The sequence below is a fragment of the Callorhinchus milii genome, unplaced genomic scaffold, assembly GCF_018977255.1.
Source record: "Callorhinchus milii isolate IMCB2004 unplaced genomic scaffold, IMCB_Cmil_1.0 Scaffold3, whole genome shotgun sequence".
Lineage (NCBI taxonomy): Eukaryota > Metazoa > Chordata > Chondrichthyes > Chimaeriformes > Callorhinchidae > Callorhinchus > Callorhinchus milii.
In genome coordinates this window covers 61,201,349-61,228,200 of record NW_024704744.1, presented here as the reverse complement: position 1 = coordinate 61,228,200, position 26,852 = coordinate 61,201,349, and the positions used below count along the sequence as shown (strand labels likewise).

Sequence of the window (26,852 nt, the reverse complement as noted above, 5' to 3'; positions counted from 1 at the left end):
TGAATCAATATTTAAATACGTATTTATTGAAATATATTATACTTATATATTTAAGTAGATATATAAATGTCAAACAATAAAAAAATAAATGAGGAGTCCTGCAGCTCAGTGGTTAGAGCACTCGCTTTGCAAGCGAGAGACCTGAGTTCAATTCCAGGCAGAGGGCGAAACCTTGGGCAAGTTTCCTTACTCCACACAGAGCCTAATAATAATCCCTCCAAAACCAAAAACAATAATAAATTGGTCATTTTCAATCCACTACTGTTTGTGGGACATTGCTGTGCGCAATTGGCTGCCGCGTTCGCCCACAAATATACAGTCAATTCACTTTACAGTGTGTTCTGTGAAGCGCTTTGGGACGTCCTCCCGACGTGAAAAGCGCTATATCAAATGCGAGGATTATTATTATTATTATTATTATTATGAAGCTATGTGAATGAGAGATGCTCTGAGTGACAGCTCAGCTTCACGGTCACGTGGGGGGAGGGGTGGAGCCGAGGGTACGTGCCTCCCGCCTGGACGTGCGTCATGACACGGGTGAGCGTGAGGGCGGATGACGACAGCGCGTCCTTGGCGGCGGTGGGCAGAGGGTGGAACCAGGCGCCATGGAGACCGCGCGCGTGTCGGCTTTCGCTATTTATCGGGGGATTGCGGGTCAGGGAGCCGGGGAGGTGAGTGTCTGCCCCCGACCCCCGGCCAGGCCCGGCCCCGGGAACAGGCACAGTGCAGCCGCGACTCCGGGTCAGCAGCGCCGTCAGACTGTTCATAACACCCGCCCCTGACACCACGTGTCCGGCCTCCTGGTCTGGAGCCACTGTGAGTTAACACTAACCCCACACTACCCCCTCCCCACTACCCCCTCCCCACTACCCCCCTCCCCACTACCCCCCTCCCACTACCCCCTCCCCACTACCCCCCCCACCACCCCCCACACCCCTCCCCACTACCCCCCCTCCCCACTACCCTCCCCACTACCCCTCCCCACTACCCCCCCACTACCCTCCCCACTACCCCCCCCACTACCCCCCTCCCCACTACCCCCCACACCACCCCCAACTACCCCACTACCCCCTCCCACTACCCCCCTCCCCACTACCCCTCCCCACTACCCCTCCCACTACCCCTCCCCACTACCCCCTCCCACTACCCCCCACTACCCCCCTCCCACTACCCCCCCCACACCCCCCTACCCCCACTCCCCCTACCCCCCTCCCCACTACCCCCCCACTACCCCCTCCCCACTACCCCTCCCCACTACCCCCCTCCCACTACCCCCCCCCACTACCCCCCTCCCCACTACCCCCTCCCCACTACCCCTCCCACTACCCCCTCCCCACTACCCCCCTCCCCACTACCCCCCCACTACCCCTCCCACTACCCCTCCCCACTACCCCCCTCCCCACTACCCCCCCCCCACTACCCCCCTCCCCACTACCCCCCCTCCCCACTACCCCCCTCCCCACTACCCCCCCTCCCACACTGGCTGCAGATCATCCAAAACTCTGAGCTCTGTCTCTCGCACACCAGGCTCCGTGACCCCATCACTCCACCTCGCCCAACTCCACTGGCTCCCCATCCCAGAGGATCGAATTCAAGATCCTCGTCCTCACCTTTAAGGCCATCCATGGCCTTGCCCCCTCTTACCTCTCTGACCTGCTGACTCCCTACCAACCTGCCCGCTCCCTCCGTTCAGTGGGCTCCAGTCTGCTCCATGTCTCCCGCCCGACCCGCCCTACCATCGGTGGTCGGGCTTTCAGCCTCTCTGCCCCCACACTCTGGAACTCCATCCCACAGTCCCTTCGCCTCGCTTCCTCCCTTGTCTCCTTCAACCGGTCTCAAGACCCTCCTCTTCGACCGTGCCTTTGGTCGCCCTCCCACCTCTCTGCCTTCCCTCACCCCTACACCACCCCTCCCCTATACTCAGGCCCTGACTCCTGACTGTTCAGCGCTTTGGGATGTCCTCCCAACGTGAAAGGCGCTCTATAAATGTAATTTTGTTGTTGTGTTCCAGATTTTAGTGTCTGGATCTTGCTTGTTTCTATGAGGATATAAAACTTAATCTTATTTTTTTACAAAATGTAAAACTTTCCTAGCTTAAGATGCAATTTTGGGATTTATATCCGTAAATAAAATAATCATTTCATGCACAGCAGAAGTCAACGAAGTATTGTGTTCATATGTTGCTGAAATTGATACTGGCTTCCTTTTTATTTACTGATCAATGACCATTTATCTCAGGGCAATGGACATGCAGATGAGACGTGTAACGAAAAGCAAAAGAGTCAAAATGGTTTGCAGTTGTGCAGAAAGAGCAAAAATATCAAAAGAAAACAAAGACATTTAATTGTTAAAGCCAAATGCCTTGTGGCCCCTGTATCTATCATGGAAGATAATGAAATAATACAAAGATACCATAGTGCTGGAATAAAGATTGCAGAAAAGAAGAGTAAATCGGTCACGAAAATTACCAAGAAGATGAATTTGAAGCCAAAGAAAGTCCACCGAAAGCATAGTGATACTCTTGCGTCAATAATGACCACTTCAACCACCAAGATTAAATCCTCCAGTAAGGTGAGTCTCACTAAATACAAGGTGACTACATTGTAAGGTGTCCCATTTTAGCACAAGTCTGTTTCACCCACAAAACATACAGTTAATTCACTTTACAGTATATTCTGTGCCCTGTGATCCTGTGAAGCGCTTTGAGATGTCTTGAAGATGTGATAAGGCGCTTTTATCAAATGCAAAGTTTATTATTATTATTATCATCATCATCTTGACCTCAAACATCTTTCATGTTCCAGTTGTTAATTATCATATGGATAAAGAAATACTTCCTGGAGAATGTCCTGAAATTTCCCTTTGCAACCCTAAACCTGTGTCCTCTTGTTCTGCTTTCTCGGTGTATCCTAAATGTACGCCATTCTTTATTTATGTATTTATTAATACAAAATTACAGTTGTATAGCGCTTTTCACGTCAGGAGGACGTCCCTCCACATTGCATGTCACTAAAGTGTTTCCTGTGAGGCGCTGTCTAAATAGGTTGTGTTGAAGTTGAGGGTCCAGGTCGCTATGTTGTTTCAATTGTTTCTAATAATGGTGTAAGTTATGACCGTTTCTGACATTTTCACTTTCCATTGAAAGCCTTCAACTGGCTCTGGGTTTTGGTAATTGGCGGTCAATTTTAAAATAATTTTCAGGTTGATTTGAACCCAGCTATTGAAGCTTGTTGAGGAGGCTCTCTGACGTGTAAGAAACTGTTCACCAGTGTGGGAGGAGGTTTGAGGTGTGTAACGCTGGGTGGGTTGGTTGGTTGGTTGGTTGGTTGGTGCTGGGGCTCTGGAGTGAGCTGTGCCCTGTGAGCTATGTTTGATGGAGGTTTGAGGTGTGTAACGCTGGGTGGTTGGGTTGGTTGGTTGGTGCTGGGGCTCTGGAGTGAGTTATGTTTGATGGGGGTTTGAGGTGTGTAATGCTGGTTGGGTGGGTTGGTTGGTTGGTTGGTGCTGGGGCTCTGGAGTGAGCTGTGCCCTGTGAGCTATGTTTGATGGAGGTTTGAGGTGTGTAACGCTGGGTGGGTTGGTTGGTTGGTTGGGTTGGTTGGTTGGTGCTGGGGCTCTGGAGTGAGTTATGTTGATGGAGGTTTGAGGTGTGTAACGCTGGGTGGGTTGGTGGGTTGGTTGGTGCTGGGGCTCTGGAGTGAGCTATGTTTGATGGAGGTTTGAGGTGTGTAACGCTGGGTGGGTTGGTTGGTTGGTTGGTGGGTTGGTTGGTGCTGGGGCTCTGGAGTGAGTTATGTTTGATGGAGGTTTGAGGTGTGTAACGCTGGGTGGGTTGGTGGGTTGGTTGGTGCTGGGGCTCTGGAGTGAGCTATGTTTGATGGAGGTTTGAGGTGTGTAACGCTGGGTGGGTGGGTTGGTTGGTTGGTGGGTTGGTGCTGGGGCTCTGGAGTGAGTTATGTTTGATGGAGGTTTGAGGTGTGTAACGCTGGGTGGGTGGGTTGGTTGGTTGGTGGGTTGGTGCTGGGGCTCTGGAGTGAGCTATGTTTGATGGAGGTTTGAGGTGTGTAACGCTGGGTGGGTTGGTTGGTTGGTTGGTGGGTTGGTGCTGGGGCTCTGGAGTGAGCTGTGCCCTGTGAGCTATGTTTGATGGAGGTTTGAGGTGTGTAACGCTGGGTGGGTTGGTTGGTTGGTTGGTGCTGGGGCTCTGGAGTGAGCTATGTTTGATGGAGGTTTGAGGTGTGTAACGCTGGGTGGGTGGGTTGGTGGGTTGGTTGGTTGGTGCTGGGGCTCTGGAGTGAGTTATGTTTGATGGAGGTTTGAGGTGTGTAACGCTGGGTGGGTTGGTTGGTTGGTGGGTTGGTGCTGGGGCTCTGGAGTGAGCTATGTTTGATGGAGGTTTGCGGTGTGTAACGCTGGGTGGGTTGGTTGGTTGGTTGGTGCTGGGGCTCTGGAGTGAGCTATGTTTGATGGTGTTGCCGGGGGAACACGGAGCCTTTGTAGTGCAGAGAATTTTGGGTATTGGGCTCATTTTCAGTGGATGTTTTCACTTCGTACCCCTCCCCGTGCCGTCTGCCACCCTGTGATTCCGGATCGACGGTGGTTTGTGGGTTCAATTAATTTGGCCGTATTCTGGGTGCGTGGAGAGAAAAGGCAAAAGGAGTGCGGGTCTGGTCACGTGATCCGAACAGCGACATTTGAGAAGTCTTTCTGTGAAAACCGATGGGACTGCCCTGTGCCTGAAGCCACGTCTGACAATTAATCCGGGTCTCCGCGCACACAACATAACTTCTCTATGTCACCCAGGCTGTGATATCTCAATTTAATGTACTTGATATCACGAAGGAGTATTGGAAGGCCTTTGGTTGTTAACTAATTAAGAGCTCCACACAGATGGCACTAAGTATTGAGGCAAGTTCAAACATTATGGACGCTTTTCCCCATTTGCAGAAGTGGCTCTGAGTTTTATAATAATAAATAATAATCCTTGCATTTGATATAGCACTTTTCACATCTTCTAGACGTCTCAACACGCTTCACAGTAAAGTGAATTGACTATATTTGTGGGAGAAACACGGCAGCCAGTTGTGCACAGCAGTGTCCCACAAACAGTTGTGGATCGAAGTGACCAATTTATTTTGTTTCTTGAGCGATTATTATCAGGCGTGTGGAATAAAGAAACTCGCCCAAGGTTTCACCCGGCCAGGAATCGAACCCAGGTCTCTCGCTTGCTAGGCGAGTGCTCTAACAACGGAGCTACAGGACTCCACAGGACATCTCAAAGCATTTCACAGGATATACTGTCAAGTGAATTGACCATATATTTGTGGGCGAAACGCGGCAGCCAATTGCGCACAGCAGTGTCCCTACAAACAGTCATGGATTGAGGACCAAATTATTATTTTCTTTTCTTGAGGAAGTATTATCAGGATTGTGGAGTAAGGCGCCTTGGGACATCCTCCCGATGTGAATGGCACTATACAATTGTAATTTTGTTGTTGTTGTAAGGAAACTTGCTCAAGGTTTCAACCTGCCAGGAATTGAACCCAGGTCTCTTGCTTGTGAGGCGAGTGCTCTAACCACTGAGGTATAGAACTCCGCTAGGTACCTATTCCAGGTTTCAGTACCTGGAGGTCAATTTAAAATATTTGTTGGGTTGATTTGAACCCAGATATAAAAGCTTGTTGCAGAGGTTGGGCGAGGTGTAAGAGCACTGGTACTCGTTTTCTATATGTTCTATATAGGCAGCCCTCTATTCCTTGATCTAATAACCACCACTTTTACACTGTACAGGTCTACCAGCAACTGCACTCCTGCTGTTGCTTGTTGACCAGTAAATGCCATGGCTGAACACTTTTACAGTATGCTCTGACTCTGTGGTGAGTAGCTAAAGAGTCGGTGGTGGCAATTTTTCATTCTACACCTTCACATAATTTTTAAGCAATGCTCCAATATCACTGCCACTGCCACTGTTATACTGCAGCCAATGGCCTTATTTAAACATAATCCACTCTGGCCATCCTTCATATGTCATCGCATGCTGCATGACGGATTATTTCAACTGTACATTGCGGGGAGCTCCAACAATGCAGCCCTCCGACATTGCAGCAGTCCCCCAGTTGGGCAGTGGAATGTCTGCCTAAAATATGAGGTGAAGTCTCAGGACCTTCTGACACAGAGTGTGACTTACTGAGCCAACCAGACATTGATACCAGATTTAATTAAAGGTAAATCATTTTTTAAAAAAGAATGGAACTGGCAACAAAGCAGAAATTTAGCATGCTATGGAATAGTAGCACCCCAGTTCAAATCTGGGATATTGATAAATTCCCAATCTCAGTTGTGATGGGCTCATTGTGGAAGGGATGGGGAGAATTTGAAGGAGACATCACTGAGGCACTCAATAGCGACCACTTCAAGGCTGGCACTTAAGGCTGACACATCAATAATACAATGCTGCGAATATGTTGCATTGTCAGAGGTGCTGCCCTTCAGATGGACCATTAAACCAATCTTCTACCCATTCAGGTGGATGGGGAGTTTCCTCGTGTCCTAGCCAACAATCCCCTAGATAAAACACAATAGTCATTTATTTCATGTCTGTTAGTGGGTCATTGGAAAATTGGTTGCTTGCAAATTATTATTATTATCCTTGCATTTGATATAGCGCTTTTCATGTTTTCTAATAATAATAATAATAATAATCCTTGCATTTGATATAGCGCTTTTCACGTCAGGAGGACGTCCCAAAGCGCTTCACAGAACACACTGTAAAGTGAATTGACTGTATAATTGTGGGCAAACGCGGCAGCCAATTGCGCACAGCAATGTCCCACAAACAGTCGTAGATTGAAAATGACCAATTTATTATTGTTTTTGGTTTTTGGAGGGATTATTATTAGGGCTCTGTGTGGAGTAAGGAAACTTGCCCAAGGTTTCGCCCTCTGCCTGGAATTGAACTCAGGTCTCTCGCTTGCAAAGCGAGTACTCTAACCACTGAGCCACAGGACTCCAGACGCTTTCTAGACCTCTCAAAGCGCTTCACAGAATATACTGTAAAGTTAATTGACTGTATATTTGTGAGTGAAATGTGGCAGTCAATTGCGCACAGCAGTGTCCCACAAACAGTCATGGATTGAAGTGACCAATTTATTATTTTTTCTTGAGGGATTATTATTATTAATAATATAATACTGTTAGTAATAAAAATTCACATTAACAAAGAAGGAAAAAAATTAACGCTAGATTTTTTTTACATATTGAGTCATATGATTATGGAACCGACAGCAGTCTTAGCAATGCTATTGCATTATAAGGAAAAAGATTTCTTCCCTGTAACCTGGCAATAGTTTCTTCAATTCAATCAAACATGTAACTGATTTATAATATTTTTATAATCTATATAATATGATATATACAATCACTACACTTTTACTCTTGACCTATTTTGAAAAGTTTCAATATTTGTTGCTATAACAAATGTAACAATTATTATAAGAATATTTTATGTCTGCAAAGTTGTGACTTGCACTTGTTTAACAGAATCTAGTCTCCGAATGTGATTATCATTGAATAGTTTTATCATTGTGTTTATGTTCATTCCAACAATGAGTGCAGTAATTTATAAGCTAAAACGAATATTGATTCCACTGTTCTTGTCAATCTAGATCAAAGCTCAGATAGTTCCATTGAAAGTGACCAGCGGCTATATCTGCACGATTTCTTTCAAAAATACAGTAAAACTCACATATGTTGTATGTTTATAAAACATAAAATCGCCTAAGTCGTACATGCCCCCGAGTCCCATTCAGTTTTGCCCACAAAATATACAGTCAATTCACTTTACAGTATATTCTGTGAAACGCTTTGAGACACCTCAAAGATGCAAGGATTATTATAGTTTCCTATCTAAATCACTTAGATTTCTTTTGTACTAGTTGTATTGATCATTCTCTAACTCGTAACACCGCTCTCCTATCTTCCATTACTCCCGCACTTACTGGCTGCAATGAATCGTGCAAAATGACGTCCTGACCCTCAACACATGTGCACTTACCAGCCAGCTGTATTGAATCACGGAAACATAGTCTTGCCTCTTTGCCGGATCTGCATTTCCAATGATCCAATTCTGGCCGATAAGTATGCATGCAGCGATGGGTCAGGATGTCATTTCCCGCGATTCAATGCAGCCGCATGTGAACTTATCAGCCGCATTGACAAAGTATTGCATGTGGATTTACCTATTACATTGAATCACGCATGTGCAGATTATTGATTATATTGGATTTTATACGATTTATACAAGTTTACCTGTAACTTGAACTTCACGTAAGTTATTAAATGGTCCCGACTAATATGACTTGCTTGTGTTTTACTGTATTTCAACCATAAAGGATTGTTTATTGCCTCAAATTAGTTGTAAATTTTGCTGCAGACACAGGTAAAAGTAAATTTGCATTGTTTGTTTTTGAATACACCTTAGCCCTAGATAGCCCTATTTAGATAACAAATTGTTATATTAATCAGAAAAAAAACACGACTGGAACTATTAAAACCAATGCAAGTACACTTGTATAGCATCCCTTCATGTCGGGACAGACCCCCTTCCCTTCCCCGGTGGGATGTTGGAAGTCAGGATACCCATTTTAACTTCAAAAAACATTGTTCTAGGTCTTTCACATCAGTACAGTATAGCTTTTGTAATTTGTCAACTTTATAAGTATAGAATAGATACCAATATTGGTAATTGGTAGCTCTCAGATCTATGTTTGGATCCAGACCAAAGAGATTTTTTATGGCTGTCAAAGAAAGAGTTTTAAGTGAAATAAGTTTTGTGTATTCTGACTGTCTCTGCAAATGTAAAATAAAATTGCTTGTAATTCAGCAAAGATTGGCAACCTCATTTGCCTTGATCATTAGAATGGTTGATTTTGGAAAGTCAGAAAATACTGCAGTGGGCAATTCTATTCAGAGCTTGGGATTAAAGCTCACAGAAGCAACAGTCCACTCAGTTGCTATGAGAGCTTAAGACGTATATGACGTATGGGAGTAATAGCTTCCAAAATTAGTCAAAGCAATGTATTTAAACTAATGTATAGGTTAATGTGGATATAATAGGTTTGCAAACATACTTAGATAGCGGTAGGTATTCTTCAATTGCAAATACTCATTCACAAGTATCATTTTATTGACTTAACTGCAGACCGTTGATGCTTGATTCCAAAGAACTTGCTTTTAATAACCTCCATTATTGGTAATATCTGGGGTAATGCTGTACATATTCCATTAAACAACAATTTTGGGAAAAGTGAATTTCTTAAAGAGCCAATGTTCTGTTCTGTTTTTTTTTGTAAAACACTTGACTTGGTAATAGAGGAATGGCCTTAATCTTTCCATGATTTGTTTTGGTATTTAAAGTCACAAGAACTAACATCTACGGGAATTGGGATTGCACGTGAATTATCATCACTATTCGTGGAGTTAGATCAAATAAGCAACAGCAAGGAGAGAGCAAGCAGACTCTTTGAATGGCTCATAGAACCTGTCACCACAAAGGAATTTTTCAGGTAGGGAGAAGGAGTTGTGGAATAATTGTGAAGTATTACTACATGAAGTGTTCTATGTTTAAAGTAACCAGCCCAGAATAACTCCTTTCAGCCTCAGTAAGGTGGATTAAACTAACTGCAGATATCATTTTACACATTTTGGATTCAGTGCATTTTTTTAAAAAAAAGAGACAATGCATGTTTACAGAACAGCATTTATAAAGGCCAGAAAGATGGTTGCCTGCCTGCCCTCTTGTACATAAATGACCTTTGGTACAAGGTAACTCTTCGAGGACAGAGTGGGAGGAAATGCTAGATTTTGTTAGCGACATGTTGATAGAACAGTGGAAGCTAGTTAACATCAGGCGGCGGGTAAATTGGACAAAACGCCCGGCCCTAATTCATTTGTATTCTTACCTGTTTAAATATGCTGGTTGATTTGGACCAAAATCCAATTAATCCGGGGAAAATGCCACTGGTTGGCACTGCAACAACTCACTCGTGCATTTTGTGTCTCGAGCGGCTCCATTCAGCCACGAGTCGCTCCGGTACAAGATGGGAGGAGCCAAATTGAGATTGATAGCGGACTCCAGGGGGAGGGGAGGAGGAACGGGGGGAAAAAATGGGGAGGGAATGGGAGGAGTCCCAATCACCTTGGACCCAACATTAATTGTTCCCCTTCCCATCCAGTGGGAATGAGGAGGTGCTCCACTGCTGGGCGGGAAGAAGTAAGGGAACTTCGGTTAACCTCGGACGACGCTTAAACTGCAAAATTTAAACAGGACAAAACATCCGGTCCTGATGTGTCTGATTTAAGTGGCTTCCACTGTATTTCTACTTTTTTAACTCAAATGCTTGAAGATGACATAATTTAGATTTGGAAGGACTTGTATTTTGATTTGGTTAAATTGGCCAAGTTGGTTACAAGTACAGTAGTAGCTGGTAACTGAAAATGTGTATGACAAAACCAAAGAGATTAAAAAATGTCTTTTGTCCTTCATTTGGGATTTTTAAAAAGTGTCTGTGGATCAAAGCCTTGATTTTTTTCAATATGTATGGATTTCTCAATTGCAGTGAAATGTGGGAAAAGAAGCCAGCTATAATTAGCCGGGCCATGGCAGATTACCACAAGACACTGTTCTCCACGGAAGAGTTTGACAGGATTCTGAAAGAGGTAAACGCTCAACATTCACTCCCTTCATTTCACAGCTCTGAGTGAAATAAATTAGTCAGTGTCAAAAAATGGACTGCTGGCACAAAAATCTGGTATCTTATTTTACAATGGAAGTAGTAGCAATGTTGAAAATGTTTTTTTTATTGGGGGGTAGGGAAATTGATTAAATGCATCAAGGGTCAAAACATTGGTCTCTCACTTGGAACTTATAAATACAGTAATTTAAAACTATTTTAAACTGGTTTATAATTTACCAGATCACTTCACACTCATTCCTACAATATAATTCTGATGCAAGTGCAGCACTTTCACATGTTGAACGATAATAATAATAATAATAATCCTTGCATTTGAATAGTGTTCTTATCTAAACTTTACCTGAAGACAAACACTCCTCATGCCAATATTTCAAGAAAAACTATTCTATTTCTAAACTTGTGTAGGAGGTTATTCCTCTACAATTGCAGTATTTCTGCACTAAAGTGAAAATGCTCGTACTTTATACAATTTAATAAAAAAAATTCTTGTGCCTTTGTAACCATGTAGTGTACAAAGCATAAGCAGTACTTGTCCATCTGGGACCCCGCTACCTGTTGGGGCTTTAGTTCAAGCTCGCAAGCACCAGGACTATACTATACTTCCATGTGTCAACCATCTGTTGCCTTACTACAGACCATCGGTCATGAATGCATTCTTAGAATTAGTTCAGTCTAAGAGAGATCCAGTTTACCTCATTCCCCCCCCACATATCAATCGTGCCATTATAGAAATAATAGAACCATAGTAATAATTGTAGTGCTTAGTAACAATACAGCTTCATAAAAATAATCACTGATCTACATTCTACTTAATTCTAAATTGTTCAGCTTGAGCAAACAAGGATAATTGCTTTTGAATATAAATTATTCTCATAATCTGTGTGCAAATGAGATTTTTAAAGTTTTTTTTTAAAAAAAGCAGATTCCAGATTGGCAATTCTGTGGACTTTTAATTTCACATAGAAAGTGGCACATTGGATTTGGCAATCACTTTTTAAATCCAGACGTTTCCTAGTGATTTAATGTTGCTGGATATCAGAGAAATTAAACTGCATCTATTACAAACACTCCTTTACAAATTAATTTTGTCATTTCAAAAGGAATGTGTACTATTTAACGTGAACTTGGATGTAACCAGTTATTTCAACGGAAAAAAAGAAAACCATAACATTCCTGGCAGGGCATATCCCGTTGTGGTGTGGGACTTTTATAAGGTAAGTGATAGCAAAGTTGAAAATATTTGTTTATTGGCAGGAGGGAAATTGCTCAACTGCACCAAAGGTCAGAACATTGGTCTCTCATTTGGGATTTATCCCATTGTTAATCTAATTGTGCTTGTTATGTTGCTGTACTTTGTCAGTTGGAGTATCAAGACAAGTATAAATGTGGGAGGTGAGCTAGTCTCCTTCATCGGTCAAGCACTCGTTTTGGAATGTCATCTAATGCTGGGTTTATAAAGTCCATTCTCCCAACATTTATATTAAAATCTAGTTTTTTTCTAGGTTTTTGCTCCGCCTGTAACATAGAGCCCGGTATTGTGTTTTGCTGACCAACTGCTACCCAATTAACAATAGCAAAGCCTTAAAACTACATCTGAACATCAGACAGCTCTTCTCAGCCTTATTATTTTCCTTTTTTGTGCCCTTTAGGTAACTGTTGATCAGGAAAAACATTGTGGAGGATTCCAAACATGTTCAGTCGCATTATGTTATGTTGTATTTGCATATATGAAATGATAAAGAACTATCACTGTAGTCTTGTGCATATCCTGACCATACTATATTTACCTTATATCTCCAGGATGAGAAAGAGCAGACTTGCTAACAATCCAGCTCTGCTGCAATGAGTTTGCTATTCCACAGTTTTTAGCATGTGGCTTTGTTGTTTCAAATCCTTGATGTGTTCCTTCAAGATTGTCCTTTCCTCATGCTTATTCCACACTAGAATCTATGCACAAGGATGCAATGATTTTACTGCCTAACTTTGACAGCGACAATGTAAACACCAAATTGTTTACATTGGGGTACTCTAGTGCTGAAATCTAAAAGCAGTAAAAGATCACCAATAAAGAGTGCTCGATTGTCAGTCGCTCCACTTTTGCTCTTCTCCTCCTGCCACTGAAGGGATAGGGCAAATGTGGAATAAGATGGGGAAGATTCTAAAAATTCCTCACATACTGTGCTGTCTGGAGCTACATATGAATATAGAACTGTATAGAATAGCAATAAAAGAGTAAAAGGTGGATTGTTTAACTTCAAACTAAAATTACATTGTTATACTGTTTTCGAAGAACAGTCAAGATGTCTGTTGATGCCAATTTCCTTTTTTTAAAAAACATTTTTTTGTTGACAGAATGGTTGTTCTTTAAGGATGCTGAATCCTCAAGCCTTTTCCCTTAACTTGTGGAAGGTAATGTCCATTCTCCAGGAGTTTTTTGGGAGCATGGTCGGAGCCAATATGTAAGTCTGTTTTCTTCAGGTTGATATTGTCATTATGGTTTTGGAGACTTTGGCAAGGCTAATCTTGGGATACTAGTTCTGTTTGAACCTGCTCCAACTCTGTTTGGCTTGAATGCTTGAGATTCAAAGTAGCCTAAGACTCACAGAGCAGAATTTCTGATAGTGTGCATAGTGGATTGTTCTGGCTTGAGGCCTCTGATCTCCAAGAATGCAGGTCTGAAAGGGAGCCTGATACCTCCAGTGCTCCATGTCAGAGAACATGGCAGTCACTTGCTGTGCTGATTGCCTCTAAAGATGGAATAAAGGGCCATCTCAGCATCAGCAGTATTGGCTGCCTTAGCTTACACTCTTCTCAGACATCATAGCTGTTGCCATTGACTGCTCTACAAGCTAAGAGGAGGCTGAGGGAGGCATCTGATTTTGGGCTGTTTAGATGCCAAGTTCATAATAACTTAATGGAAACTACAGGGCTGGAAGCCACCAGCACATTCGGCACTCATTGGTAGTAGCAAAAATAAGTTGTGTCTTTTTGCTTGTAGCCAGGTGACAGGGCTGCTATTGGCATTCAACCCTAACCAAAACTAGGCATAATTGCACTGTGAGTCCACTCCTGCTAGCTAAATTTAGTTTCCAAATTGTTATTAAGAGTGGATTGTTCTGGCTTGGGATCCTCTGATCTCCAGGAATGCCTATAGTACAGGAGAATTTCATCTCATCAGTTATTGGTTGGATTCTAACTGGTCCCAGAAGTCAAATGCTAACTAATTCTCTGTAGCCCACTTTCAATGTAATATTTTGACTAGTAAATCCAATATCCAGTGAAAATGCATTGCTTGGTTCTATTGTCTTGAATCCTAGGCTGGGATACTCCTTGGTAATGTGATTTTCTGGGTCCAATGTTTTAGACCCGGCGTTATAAAGAGGCTTGATAAAATAGCCAACTTTCAGGTCGCCAGGTTAATATTGACTTGACTTCCTGTGCAAAACACAGCAAATAACCTTAGTGGTGACCTATCAATCAGGAAATTGGCCATTTGTTTGTGCTGATAAGATTTGAGTGGTAGAAAATGTCGAGTCCACAATCAAGTGATGTCTTAGCAAGGCACATTTTAATGGGCTTGTACTGCAATATTTTTATGATTCGCTTTTTTCCTTCCATTATTAATAATAATAATCCTTGCATTTTATATAGCGCTTTTCACGTCTAGACATATCAAAGTGCTTCACAGAATATACTGTAAAGTGAATTGACTATATACTTATGGGCGAAACGCGGCAGCCAATTGCGTACAGTAGTGCTCTACAAACAGTCGTGGATTGAAGTGACCAATTTTGTTATTTTTTTTTGAGGGATTATTATCAGGTATGTGGAGTAAGGAAACTTGCCCAAGGTTTTGCTTTGCCAGAATCGAACCCAGGTCTCTTGCTTGCATGCTCTAACCACTGAGCTGTACAACTCCACGAGTCCTTTCCGTTCTGTAGGAAACACGATTACTCTTGTGGCTGGAATACATTCCAAACATTTTTCTTTACCGTTTATCTTGTTTCTATATGGAATAGTTTGTTTAGTCAATTAAACTGTGGATTCCTGTAGCTCATTCCTGTTTACCTAGCAGTAAGTAGGAACCCGGTTGTTGGTCGATTGGCAGATTGTTTTTCCAGGGGTAATATTTCTGTAAAAAAATAAAAATTTGATCACTTAATCCATGACTGTTTGTGGGACACTGTTGCGCGCAATTGGCTATGCGTTTCGCCCACCCACAAAATATACAGTCAATTTACTTTATAGTATATTGTGTGATGCGCTTTGAGACGTCTCAAAAGACTTGTAAGCAAAATAGAAGCCCATGGTATTAAAGGGACAGTGACAGCATGAATACAGAACTGGCTGGGAGATGGAAACCAGAGAGTGGTAGTGAATAGTTGTTTTTCTGACTAGAGGGAAGTGTGCAGTGGTGTCTCCCAGGGATCAGTATTGGGACCACTGCTGTTTTTGATCTATATAAATGACTTGGACTTGGATATAGGGAGTACAATTTCCAACTTTGCAGATGACACTAAGCTAGAAAAAGTAGTAAACAGTGAGGAGGATAGTAGCAGACTGCAGACGGACATAGACAGACTGGTAAACTGGGCAGACACGTGGCAGATGAAGTTTAATGCGGAGAAATGCAAAATGATGCATTTTGGGAGGAAGAATGAGGAGAGGCAATATAAGCTGATGGTACAATTTTAAAGGGGGTGAAGGAACAGAGAGACCTGAGGGTTCATATAAGTAAATCTTTGAAGGTGATAAGACAGATAGATAAACTGTTAAAAAAGCATATGGGATACTAGGCTTTATAAATAGGGGCATAGAATACAAGTCAGAAAATTATGATGAACCTTTATAGCCTCAGCTAGAATATCATCTTCAGTTCTGAGCATCACACTTTAGGAAGGATGTCAAGGCATTGGCGAGGGTGCAAAGGAGATTTACCAGGATGGTACTAGGACTTCAGTAATCAGGAGAGGCTAGAGAAGTTAGGATTATTCTCCTTGGAGCAGAGAAGATTAAGAGGAGACTCAATAGAAATTTTCAAAATTGTGAGGAGATTCGATAGGGTGAAGAAGGAGAAATTATTTCCACTGGCGGGGGTCGGTACTCCGAGGACACTGATTTAAAATAGTTGTTAAAAGAAACAGAGGAGGTGAGGAGAATTTTTTTCACACAGCGAGTTCAGATCTGGAATGCATTGCCTGAAAGAGTGGTGGAAGCCAATTCAATAACTACTTTTAAGAGAGAAGTAGTTAATTATTTGGGGAGGACAAGTTTGCAGGACTGTGGGGAGAGAGAAGGAGAGTGGGATTGAATTGGATAGCTCTTTTCAAAGAGCCGGCACAGACATGATGGGCTAAATGGTCTCCTTTTGTGTTGTATAATTCTATGATTCTATGAAAGACATGATCAGGCACTATATCAAATGCAAAGATTATTATTACTATTATTATTAAACTGAGTCATGTATTATTTTTTTTAAAAATAGTTGACTGTACACTTCGGAAATACTGCAAAGTTTTTCATTCAGTTCTCGTTGATGGAAATATTCCTCTCAGATGGGAATTTCCATAACTGACGCATCCAGACTGAATGAACAATTTGTCGGCTTATGAGCTGTCAGGAAAACATTTTACATTCTTATGCTTTTGAATTTTTATGTAAGTTATCTGACGCCTCCTGGGACCCAGGGATTTGCACCTCACTATGATGACATTGAAGCATTTGTACTTCAGCTGGAAGGCAGCAAATACTGGCGCATCTACAATCCGAGGTATGTAATATGTTATCAGTTAAGAAACTTTCCTGACCAAAACCTCAAATCCTTTCATGGAAAACTTTCTAAAGCACAGCAACCCCAACCCATGTAATTAACCCATTTGATCATTGAATGCCTTGCATTTCACACAATTAATCATTTCTTTAATAAAACTGGGTGTTTATGGAAACTGAACAACAAAACTTTTTACGCTAACCACTTTAAGTCTGTGGTATGACCATTATGAATTTGGTGGGGAAGACCAGAAGTTTTTATATAAGCAATTTTTTTCTCTATTTAGCTCACTTTGCGGGTGGTCTGTTTCAAAGCCTGTGCATCTGTGTGAAACTGATATGTAGCAGTAAAGCAAAATGATTCTTTCTCTGTAACATATTGTTGTCTTATGTTTGGTTCCCACCCAGTGTATGTTTCATTCAAAGTAACTTCTAAACAGATTAAAACAATTAAATCTACAAGGTCTCATTAACCCCCTGACTGTCCAGCACCCTGGGATGACTTTCTGATGTGAAGGGCACTGTGCAAATGTAATTTGTTGTTGTTAACTGAATTTTATAATGGTTTAATCTTTCCTGGATATGGTGTCTTGTGAAATCATTGTGCAAATCTAGACAATGCGTTTTGGCAAATTGTTTCATTGTGAGAATTATCATATGCTTCTTGTCCTCTTCTCCGTTCCTGTCTTCCTGGGTCTAAATTCAAATACTGGTAACCATGATCACATAATAGCAATAGTATGGGAACCCTAAGTGTTTTCTCTCCGTTTGATAGCCCTGAAATACACATGATTTTTACCTGATTGAGCCTTGTAGACAAGCCTTGTATTTCTTGTCTGTACGGCTCAGTGCCACACCATATAGTGCAAGTATTCACTGTGTCACAGGGGAATAAAATCAATTATGAGTAAAATATTAAATTAACTTCTGGGATCATAAAGGTCCTGCCTCCTCAGTTTTCTCCCTCATCTTCTAAACTATGGAACTTACCCAACTTCTTGTGGAGATGTGGACACTGACCCTCCATGTTGTGGAATGGCCTTTGCTTCAACCTTGTCTGCTGAGTTTGCCAATTATCTGGTGGGATAGGAGTTGAGCCATTACAGTAGACTGCAGCGCCCTGGACTAGGGAGGGAAAAAATCAACTAGATTTCTCTCTCCCAGGAATACCTGAGGATTTGTATGTCAGTAAGTGTCGGTACTTTCAGGAATGGGCAAAATTGATGAATCAGCCATAACCTTGAGGCAGTGTATCTTAATTTATTTCCTTGTATTTAGGTAGTTTTTTTAATGCAATTCTTCCAATGAATGAATTTGTACTTGTTATCTTGTTTATAATGAGATTATTTGCTTCATTCACAGAACAGAGGGAGAATTTCTTCCACAAGTGTCGAGTGGTAAGTATCACAATGACAGACAAGTGTATCGAACTTTTGTGTTATAGAGGATGTTTCATTGGTATAAAGAATACTTTCAACTGAAGTAATTTTCTGTCCATACCAGTTAACTTAACTGAGGAGGATTTGGGCAAACCTGTATTGGAGGTTGTGCTTGAACCCGGGGACCTCCTATATTTTCCTAGGGGCTTCATCCACCAAGCTTCCTGCTTGCCCACCACTCACTCACTTCATGTGACCATTTCAACCTATCAGAAGCACACTTGGGGAAACTTGTTAAAAAAGGTAGGTGGACATTTTCCTGGAATTTCCCAGAATACTCTATTTGAGAGTGGGAGATACTTGCAAAAGGGAGATAGACACCGGTGTTGCATAAATGAGGCCTAAGTAAAGCAATTCCGATTTCTCAAGTATTTCAGCGTGCAGATGCATGTACAAGGATGGCATGAGCCACGGGGAGATGGGGTAACCCTAATATAAAGCAGTTTCCGGGATCCAAAACATTAAATCCTGAGTTATAACAGATCTGTGGAAAATAATGAGTTGTTAGGTGTATGCAAAATGGCTGTCATTTTTGGCCACAAACATTTCACTGCACCTGTCAGTATTGTATCTGTGTCCTTGAGTCACTGACTCCACTACCAGTGGAAATAGCTTCTCCTTACTTACGCTGTCAAAGCCCCTCAATTTTGTACACCTCTATTTGTCATGAACGCAGCTCCTACTGTTTCACCTTTTCTGCACTCTCTGGAGAAGAATCAGACTGTAGGTTCCAGTCTGTGAAGGCAGCATGATTAAATTCAGATATTAACTGTGTTGTGAAAGGGGTAATGAACCTGTATCCCATTCCTCTAGTGCAGTATGATGCAAGCCTAATGTACTTCCTCACAGTCTGTCATCCTATTTTAAAATCTACTTTAAAAGCCTGTAGTTAACATGGTGTGGGATTTGTCTATGTTCATTAGGTTGTGTTATTATACTAATTGTAAGTCTGAAATGTTTTTGTCACACTAACCCTATTGTCAAAAGTTTGGCATCAAATTACAGAACTGCTCAACCAATATTGGTTCTGTCTGCCACAGATTGTAGAAATACAACAGTATCCTCTAGTGTCAACAAGTGATTACTGCACAGGACCATGTTTGCTCATTTTCCATTGAGTCAGTGGCATCCTCATTGCTGTTTTAGAGGACCAGATTCTGTAAACCAGATCTTAGACCATGGATCAGTAGAATATTCAGGCCTGATCTGATTTTTGATGACTTACAAAAAGTCCTATGTGGCATTTAAACAGTTATTGTTCCAGAGTCCTCCGTTTTACTCGCTTTTGAAAAGTAATTCTGGAGCTAAAGCAGTTAATGTTTAACATACTGTATTTTAGTTTCCCCGTAAGTTTGAGAGTCTCTACATCTAGTTGTTAAGTATTTGAATGTAACAAATGTAAAGCTTTCTGTTGGTGTCATTTCTGAATCTGAATGAGCATTCAGAGTTGTTCAGGGGGCACATTTACTTTATAGGTCTATCCTTTATTTTAAAGGAATCTGCCCCTAAAATGTGCCTTGTTATTTTGTTTGCAGATTCTTCCAGCTGCTTTAGAGGGCGCTCTTCAAGATGATGTAGAGTTCCGTCAAGGCTTGCCCCTAAATTACCTAGAATATACTGGAGTGCAGCATTGTGAGAAGGTAACTGATCTTTTATAAACCTTTGTTTGAAGACTCTCTCTATCTTGGGTTTCATAATGGAAAACTCATTCCAAGTGGATACTTGTGATGCTATTTCATTTCACTTGATAAGGTCAAATCATAGGTATTCACATAAAAATAATAATTAAAATAGTGCTGATTAGGTTTGCTTTTTTTCCAATTTATATGTGAGACTTGAGAGTGGGTGCCAGACAGTTGTCTTCATCAAACTGTTGGTAATAGTACTTTCCCACTCTTTGTAAATCCCCTAATACCTGTTTTTGAACCCTTTTCGAAGAATTAGGTATACATTACATAACCACTGGAGAGCTTTTGTCTTAATCATTGCTGTTCCTCCCCCCCATCTCACCCTGTCATAAAGGCACCTGGTCATGACTGTCAGAACTGCTCCAGGAACTCCAACCTGCCATTCTTGTGAAACCCACATAATGAATCTCCATTTTCATAATACAGTCAGGTGAGAAACAAGGACACCGAGGACTTTTCCCACTGCCCTTATTCAAGCTTGAGCTGAGAAGCATTTGTGAGGAAAGGAATTAAATCCTCCCTTGTTTTCCCTTTCATGGCCAGTATGACACTTTAGTAACAAAATACAAGTCTTCTAATGTCAGCACAACACTCATTTATTGTCAGTTTTGAGAAGCAGAAAAGTGGGACAACTGATGATTTTGGAATCTACTGGAATACAGTACTGCTGTAACTACTGCTTTAAGCGCTCCGAGATACAACCTTGCGCAAAGGTCACTACATAAATCCATACCTCACAACAGTCCCGGATTGTGCAGGACTGTTCTGTTTTCACTTCCAAAACGTGCCGACTTACAATGGCTGACCTGTGTGAATGCCCGCACTGGCCTCATTCTCATAAAGCTGGCACATTCGTACACGAAGCCCAGTTTTCCCGCTTGAGAACCTCGCAAGGCTGACACGCAACCCAGCACACAACCCAGCCATTTCACGTGCTCACAAGTGAGGTCATTTTTTTGAGTGTGCTGTAGCTGCTTTATCCATTTGAAAATAGTTGGTATGGCTGATGAAGACACCCAGGCTTCGCTAAAGGAAAAGACTTTGTCAATTTGAAATTTTTTAGCGGGCACAGAATCATTTTCTGCAAAAATTACATTTGCGCTTTGGGAATACTGCAGAGTTTCTTTCTGTTAGTCATGATATATGATGCAATGATATTTCAAGATATTGCTATGGAGAAACATGCAAGCCTTACAAAGGCTGCAACACAGTCAAAATCATTGGGCAGCTTTTTATCCATCTGGTAGCATCTCAGGGCGTTTAAACAAGTTCAAGCTTACTCCTCGAAATCGAAGCACTGGTGATTCACCTTTTGCACCCGGCAATGATGATGCAAAATAAAGATATTCTTTTGAGATTTGTGCAACCTTCTGTGATAGTTGCAAGTCAAAATATTACAGAACTATATTACAAAGACTCTTGTGTGCAGTTAACCGGCTTCTTATGTGTTTGTGGGCTTTCAGACAAATAACTACATAAGAAAGGAAACCATGACCTATACAAGGCCATGTAAATCATTCTTGGTTCACTTGTTTTGCAAAGTACTGGATTACGTGAAAAAGGCAATAATAATAATCCTTGCATTTGATATAGCGCTTTATCACGTCTTCGAGTTGTCTCAAATCACTTCACAGAATATACTGTAAAGTGAATTGACTATATAATTTGTGGGCGAAACGTGGCAACCAATTGTACACAGCAGTGTCCCACAAACAGTCATGGATTGAAGTGACCCAAGTTATTTTTTTTTTAAGGAATTATACCCCCAGAAAGGCGATCCGCCAATCAATAAACAACCGGGTTCCTACTTACTGCTAGGTAAACAGGCTTGTGGAGTAAGGAAACTTGCCCAACATTTTGCCTTGCCAGGAATCGAATCCAGGTCTCTCGCTTGTGAGGAAAATGCTCAAACGACTGAGCTACATGACTCCGCAATGCCTTTGGAAGACCCTGTACTTAAGAGCCTGGCTTTTTATCATCTTTTTTCTGTGATGATTGATTGATTGATTTCCTGATGTGATCAGTATGCAACAAATGCATTATCTGCGTTCTGAATTTAGGGATTATAATACCTGTAGTTCATTTCCTTAATATGACAACACTATGAGAATTGATGAATTTGGCCTAAAATATCTCAAATGAATGCCCAAGTAAGTAAATGGCCAAGCAAGATTCTCCTTTAAAACTTGTACAATTCATGTTTAATCCACCACACCAATGCTTCACGTGAAAAACTATTCAGTATAGTACTGAAAATAATAACTTGACACCTGACACAAGAAGTGTATTTGGGAAAAAATCTTCTCACCCAGCAACCTGGGCCCAATGTGTATGAAAAGACAACAGTGAGGAGGAATACACCATGTGTTATGTTGGCAGTGAAAATCAATATCTTTTCCCACATGAAGTGTCACCAGTGGCAGCATTTACCTGAACTGCAAAAAGGCAAAATCTGCCATGTATGCCAGTTTGTCCAGCTGCAGAACAATGGAATTTGTAATTAAGTACAAAATATTTATTTTGTCCCTCTCTTTTGCCACTTGAAATATTGAAAGCATTCAAGTTCTTAAGAGTAAATGCAAGTTGTTGCTGCGGTACTTCTACAGGTTCTGATCTCTGATAACTTCTACAAGTGGCAGATCTTTATGTTTTAGTCTAGAAAGTAATAATTTCGTGTCCAAACATACATGGAAAAGGTCCCTTGAGTGTCCATTTATTTTCTCTTCTTTCTTTAGTCTGTGTCACAGTAAATCTAATTCCATTAAAGCCTCATGGAATCCTAGAATGTGTTTAGTACTGAAAGAATAAAGAGCTTTTGAACCATTTGAGACACACTGAAGGTACACATCCTCTATTTAGGTAATCTGATTTTCGTGGTAGCTTTTAAAAAAAAANCTGCCACTTGACAAAATCAATTGTGCAATCAGAGTTTCTCATCTCATTTTTAACAGTAATTTGATTTTCTGAGAACTCATCGTCGGAGTTAAGTAGTGAGATTGCAGAGGAATGCTACTGTCATACAGGTGATGTCTGAAAACAATTTTTGAAGACATACTTGACACAAAATATTTCTGTGAGCTTGACTGCGGGATAGAATTGGAGCTATCGCTTACTATAAAAATTAGTATCAAACAGTGATTGCTATAATTCTTCTAACAACTCCTTATTTTTCTACTGCAGTGGAGAGTATTCAGAATATTGAGATTATTTCTTGATTTGTTTCTGAAGAACTATTCAGCAAAGGAGAGAATTGACATTTTCAACCAGGGTTCTATTGGTGAATATTGTATGTAGTGATCTGAACAAGGGGTTGGTATTGATACGATAAACTGCAAGCAAAGCTGGTGTGTTAATTGCCATCCAAACCACCATCCTTCTATCTTGTATATTACAAGATATTGCTCTTTCATGTATAATACCAGCAGCGTATTTGTGTTTCGATATCAATTTTAAAGTATTTTTAATGGGTTTGAATCCTACTTTTGTACTGATAACACCTGCTAGTATAGTCATTCAATGCCAGTACACAATATCATTAATATCATTGATACTGAAGGATTAAAGATGTTTGCATTGTTACAGCAAGATGTTACTGAAAAATAGGCAGAAAAGATATTGCTGTTGATCATGGTGTACTTTACCAGTAATTGCACAGGTTTAACATTCTACAGTTTTATCCCATTGACAGTATCCACATTTTTTCCAGGTTAACGCCCAAAGGAAGAAATTCATTAAAAAGATTAATAGTTTAATTGGAAGGCTACAAGCGTATGCGGGAATCGATGCAGCTGTTGATCAGAAAGCTAAAGAATTTATGCATGATTGTCTGCCACCTGTACTTTCAAAAGGTACTTTGTTTAATTTTATTTCAAGTATTTTAATATAATTTTACCATAATTACAAATAATTCACTAAATAAATTTTTGTTTGTAAATTAATAAGGGATTCCCTGCCTCTGTTGAAAGAATAGATCTACTAGATTTTGGCAGATCTTTTAATCCCAGTGCATCCTTTCAACATATCTGTTAATACCTCTACCCAAGTATCTAGCTATCTGACTTTTAAAAATCCGTATTGATTATGATTTGACAGCTTTTTGGGGCAGAGTTGCTTCCCGTCCTTAGATATAACTACCTTGATTCTGAAATTGTGATTTTAAAGTTGTACCATTTTGTGATGGATCCCTCTAGCCAAAGGAAGAGTTGTCTACTGCAATTCCTTTCATTATTTTCAGTACCGTAATCAAATCATCCCTCAAACTTTTCTGCTCTAAGGAATCTAACCCCAGTCTATCCATCCTCTCATCATAGGCACCTTTATCTTAATTATGAACCTGAGCTTTCATTGAACACTTTCCAGGCAGGGCTAATATCTTTCCTAAGTTTGGGCGGCCAAAACTGAACAAAGTGCTCCAGATGAGCTCTAGCTAAAGGGGTAATGTTTATAGTGATTGCATCCTTCCTTCCTAGATGAAATTGCTTGTAGTGTTCATGGTGCACCAACGCGATGGGAAAATGGCAAACCACGTGATGTCTTACTTGATATGAAAGGAGATACCGAAATCCGAATGCTTCGCAGCAACATTGCCAGGTCTTTTAACTGTTTCATTTATTTTGTATTTAGCAAGCTGCATCAGTTGCTGTTTATAATCAATTTCAATGCATTAACAAAACCGGTTTTACACAGAGGATATTCAGATATGGAACCATGCTTGAGCAGACTCCATATTATAATAATCCTTGCATTTGGTATAGCCTGTATTTGTAGTCATCGCAGGCATTTTGTGCGCAGTAATGACCACCAAACAGCAATGAAATAAAATGAACAATTTTATTTTGGGGAAATTGTGGACCAGGACATTGGGAGAAACTCCCTTCTCTTCGAACGCCATGGGGTCTTTCCATGCATGGAAATTCTAGAGATAGATTATTACAATGCACAGAGGGATGCATCCCGCTTACCTAATCCAAAGTATGGCACCTCTGACAATCCAACAACCATCCCCACACCCCCCAACCACTTCATCGACGTGTCAGTTTATGTGATTATGTGAGTTCAAGTTCCAACGTGGATCTTCGCCTTCCGACTCTGAGGCGAGAGTGCTACCAACTGATAAATATCTGAAAATCAGAAATATTAAATAGTATGGGGAAGGTAGGGGATTGGAACTAAATGGTGAGTTATTAAGGAGAGCTACCACAAGCAGGATGGGCTAAATAGCCTCCTAAGCCATAAATTACTACGGTTCTGGTTATCAAATTAGGGCTTTGCATTTATTAGAAGAATATTTTTCATGTTAATGTTTAAAAAAAGTGTCCCCTAAAAAAGATGTTTATTCTCCCCATAGGCTATTCAGCGAGGACAACAGAATATTATTGTCTTACACAGTGGAGAATTCCAGAATTTACCACGAGGTGGAGCCACAATCAATAGAAATAGACCCAGAGGTAAGATGGGTTATTTTTAGTTTGCATAAACATTTTAGGAATTTGAAATATATACTTGCTGCGTCTGGTTACTGCAGAGTGTGACCAGGGAATTAAATGGTAGAACAGCCTGACAGAACAGGTACTGTACCTCCGCAATACTATCTCAACTACGGATGCAGAATGCTAGTGTGACCTGTGTGATACGTAGTATTCTGCAAAAAAAAGTGATTAATTAGATTGTCCAATTGTCTAATTTTCCCTAAATATTTCTCTTTCAGCTTGCTGATGGAATGGAGTATTTGCTTTGTGCATATCCAGAATTTAAAACTATCCGTAGCATTCCTTGTGCAGACCTGGAGGAAAAGGTATGCAAATTTTCTGGGATATGGTTCTGTGGGTGCCACTCACACACTGATGGCTCAATCAAGGAGTCATTCTTCATGTATGAGCCTTGCAAGTTTTTAAGCTGAATGTGGATTGCGTTTTAACGCATCAATTTTATGCAGATTTTTGTTTTAAAATATATTACTCGAAATTCAATAACTTATAATAATGTATACATTTAGTGTATGTTATTTATAAAAAATGTTCTTTAGGAGTGAACTTGACTTTCATTGTTTGGACACGGTGAGTCAACTGACCTGTTGTAAAAGAGAAATTTACACTTAAAACATGCTAAATGTCTTTGCTTTCCTGTTTTTCTATAGGTCTCCTTGGCTTCTGCCCTGTTTGAAAGAGGACTGGTGATCACAAAGAAGCCACTTTCTAGCATGCCAGAGGATCAATGAATTGCCTCATATTGGATTACAATCCATTTCAGATCAATGTACATTGTACATACCCCAGATTATCACAGATTAAAAACCTTTTATAGACTACAATTGAAATATATCTCCAAATTGATTTAAATACAGCAGAAATCAAGTGGTGCTCAAAACCAAACATCTTACTAAAATGCCCCACTGACTGGACTTGACTGCCTTACATTACCATTGGCTTGAATGGTCATTGTTGTAATTAAATATAGTGAGGTGTACGTGGATATCAATTTGAATTTATTGAATGAGAGATGTGTATGCAGATTTCAGTGCAGTGATCATGTGTGAAACTTGCACAGGATGTTCTGATAAAATTGTTTTAATTTACAATTAATTGGGGGAGAATGATTGTAGAAGTGAGCTTTAAAGGATGAGTACAATATTCACAGTCTGATGCCTGGGCTGAAAATTGGTAGGTTTAAAAGCATTGGAGGTGTGCCTGCCAGTTTAGTGTGATTTTCTACATCGGGTTTGCAGTTCAGTAAACTGAACACTGGAAGGATGCAAGTTTCATCACCACAGATTATTAGTTGTTCTGTAAACATGCTGTCTGTGTTTATTCATGTAAAGCTATGTTTGTACCCAAAACAAAATGACTTAAAATAAATACTAGGTGTTATAGTAGTCATAAATATGCATGATGATAACAAAACACACACAACATCCTGGGTAGGTTACATTGAGGAAGACAATGTAACTAATGTAAGATCAAGACTGATTAACCTTCAGTGAATGCTGTTTTTTTTTGTTAAGAGTAACAGTTAATTTCTAGAAATGTGGATGTATTTAACCCTAAGAACTTAACTAAACTTTTAAATAACAATTGAAACCTTCTCATACCTGGGCTCATCTATTTCATGATGTTGAAAGAAGGGATCAATATTGCGGGTTATTGTGAAATTCAGTTGAAGGAATTTAACCTGTTTTATATTAAGCAACAAGACGAACACATTGC

General features: G+C 40.7%; 1 protein-coding gene across 1 annotated transcript; it reads left to right on the top strand.

The window, feature by feature from the left end:
• Positions 1 to 510: 510 nt before the first annotated feature.
• Positions 511 to 26,852, top strand: riox1 (ribosomal oxygenase 1). The gene is made up of 15 exons (XM_007898434.2): positions 511 to 671; positions 2,239 to 2,571; positions 9,415 to 9,563; positions 10,617 to 10,716; positions 11,855 to 11,968; positions 13,107 to 13,213; positions 16,417 to 16,524; positions 17,886 to 17,920; positions 18,027 to 18,205; positions 19,498 to 19,602; positions 23,357 to 23,498; positions 24,120 to 24,240; positions 24,998 to 25,097; positions 25,358 to 25,444; positions 25,787 to 26,852. Exons 1-15 carry the CDS (start codon positions 606 to 608, stop codon positions 25,865 to 25,867), a joined length of 1,827 nt encoding a protein of 608 aa, XP_007896625.2. The 5' UTR covers positions 511 to 605; the 3' UTR covers positions 25,868 to 26,852.

Bases quoted from the DNA above. Each gene is read 5' to 3' on its own strand.
- riox1 (XM_007898434.2), top strand. From the start codon at position 606: ATGGAGACCGCGCGCGTGTCGGCTTTCGCTATTTATCGGGGGATTGCG. The intron at 17,921-18,026 runs GTAAGTATCACA...TGTCCATACCAG, and splicing joins TCTTCCACAAGTGTCGAGTG to TTAACTTAACTGAGGAGGAT. The intron at 25,098-25,357 runs GTAAGATGGGTT...TTTCTCTTTCAG, and splicing joins CAATAGAAATAGACCCAGAG to CTTGCTGATGGAATGGAGTA.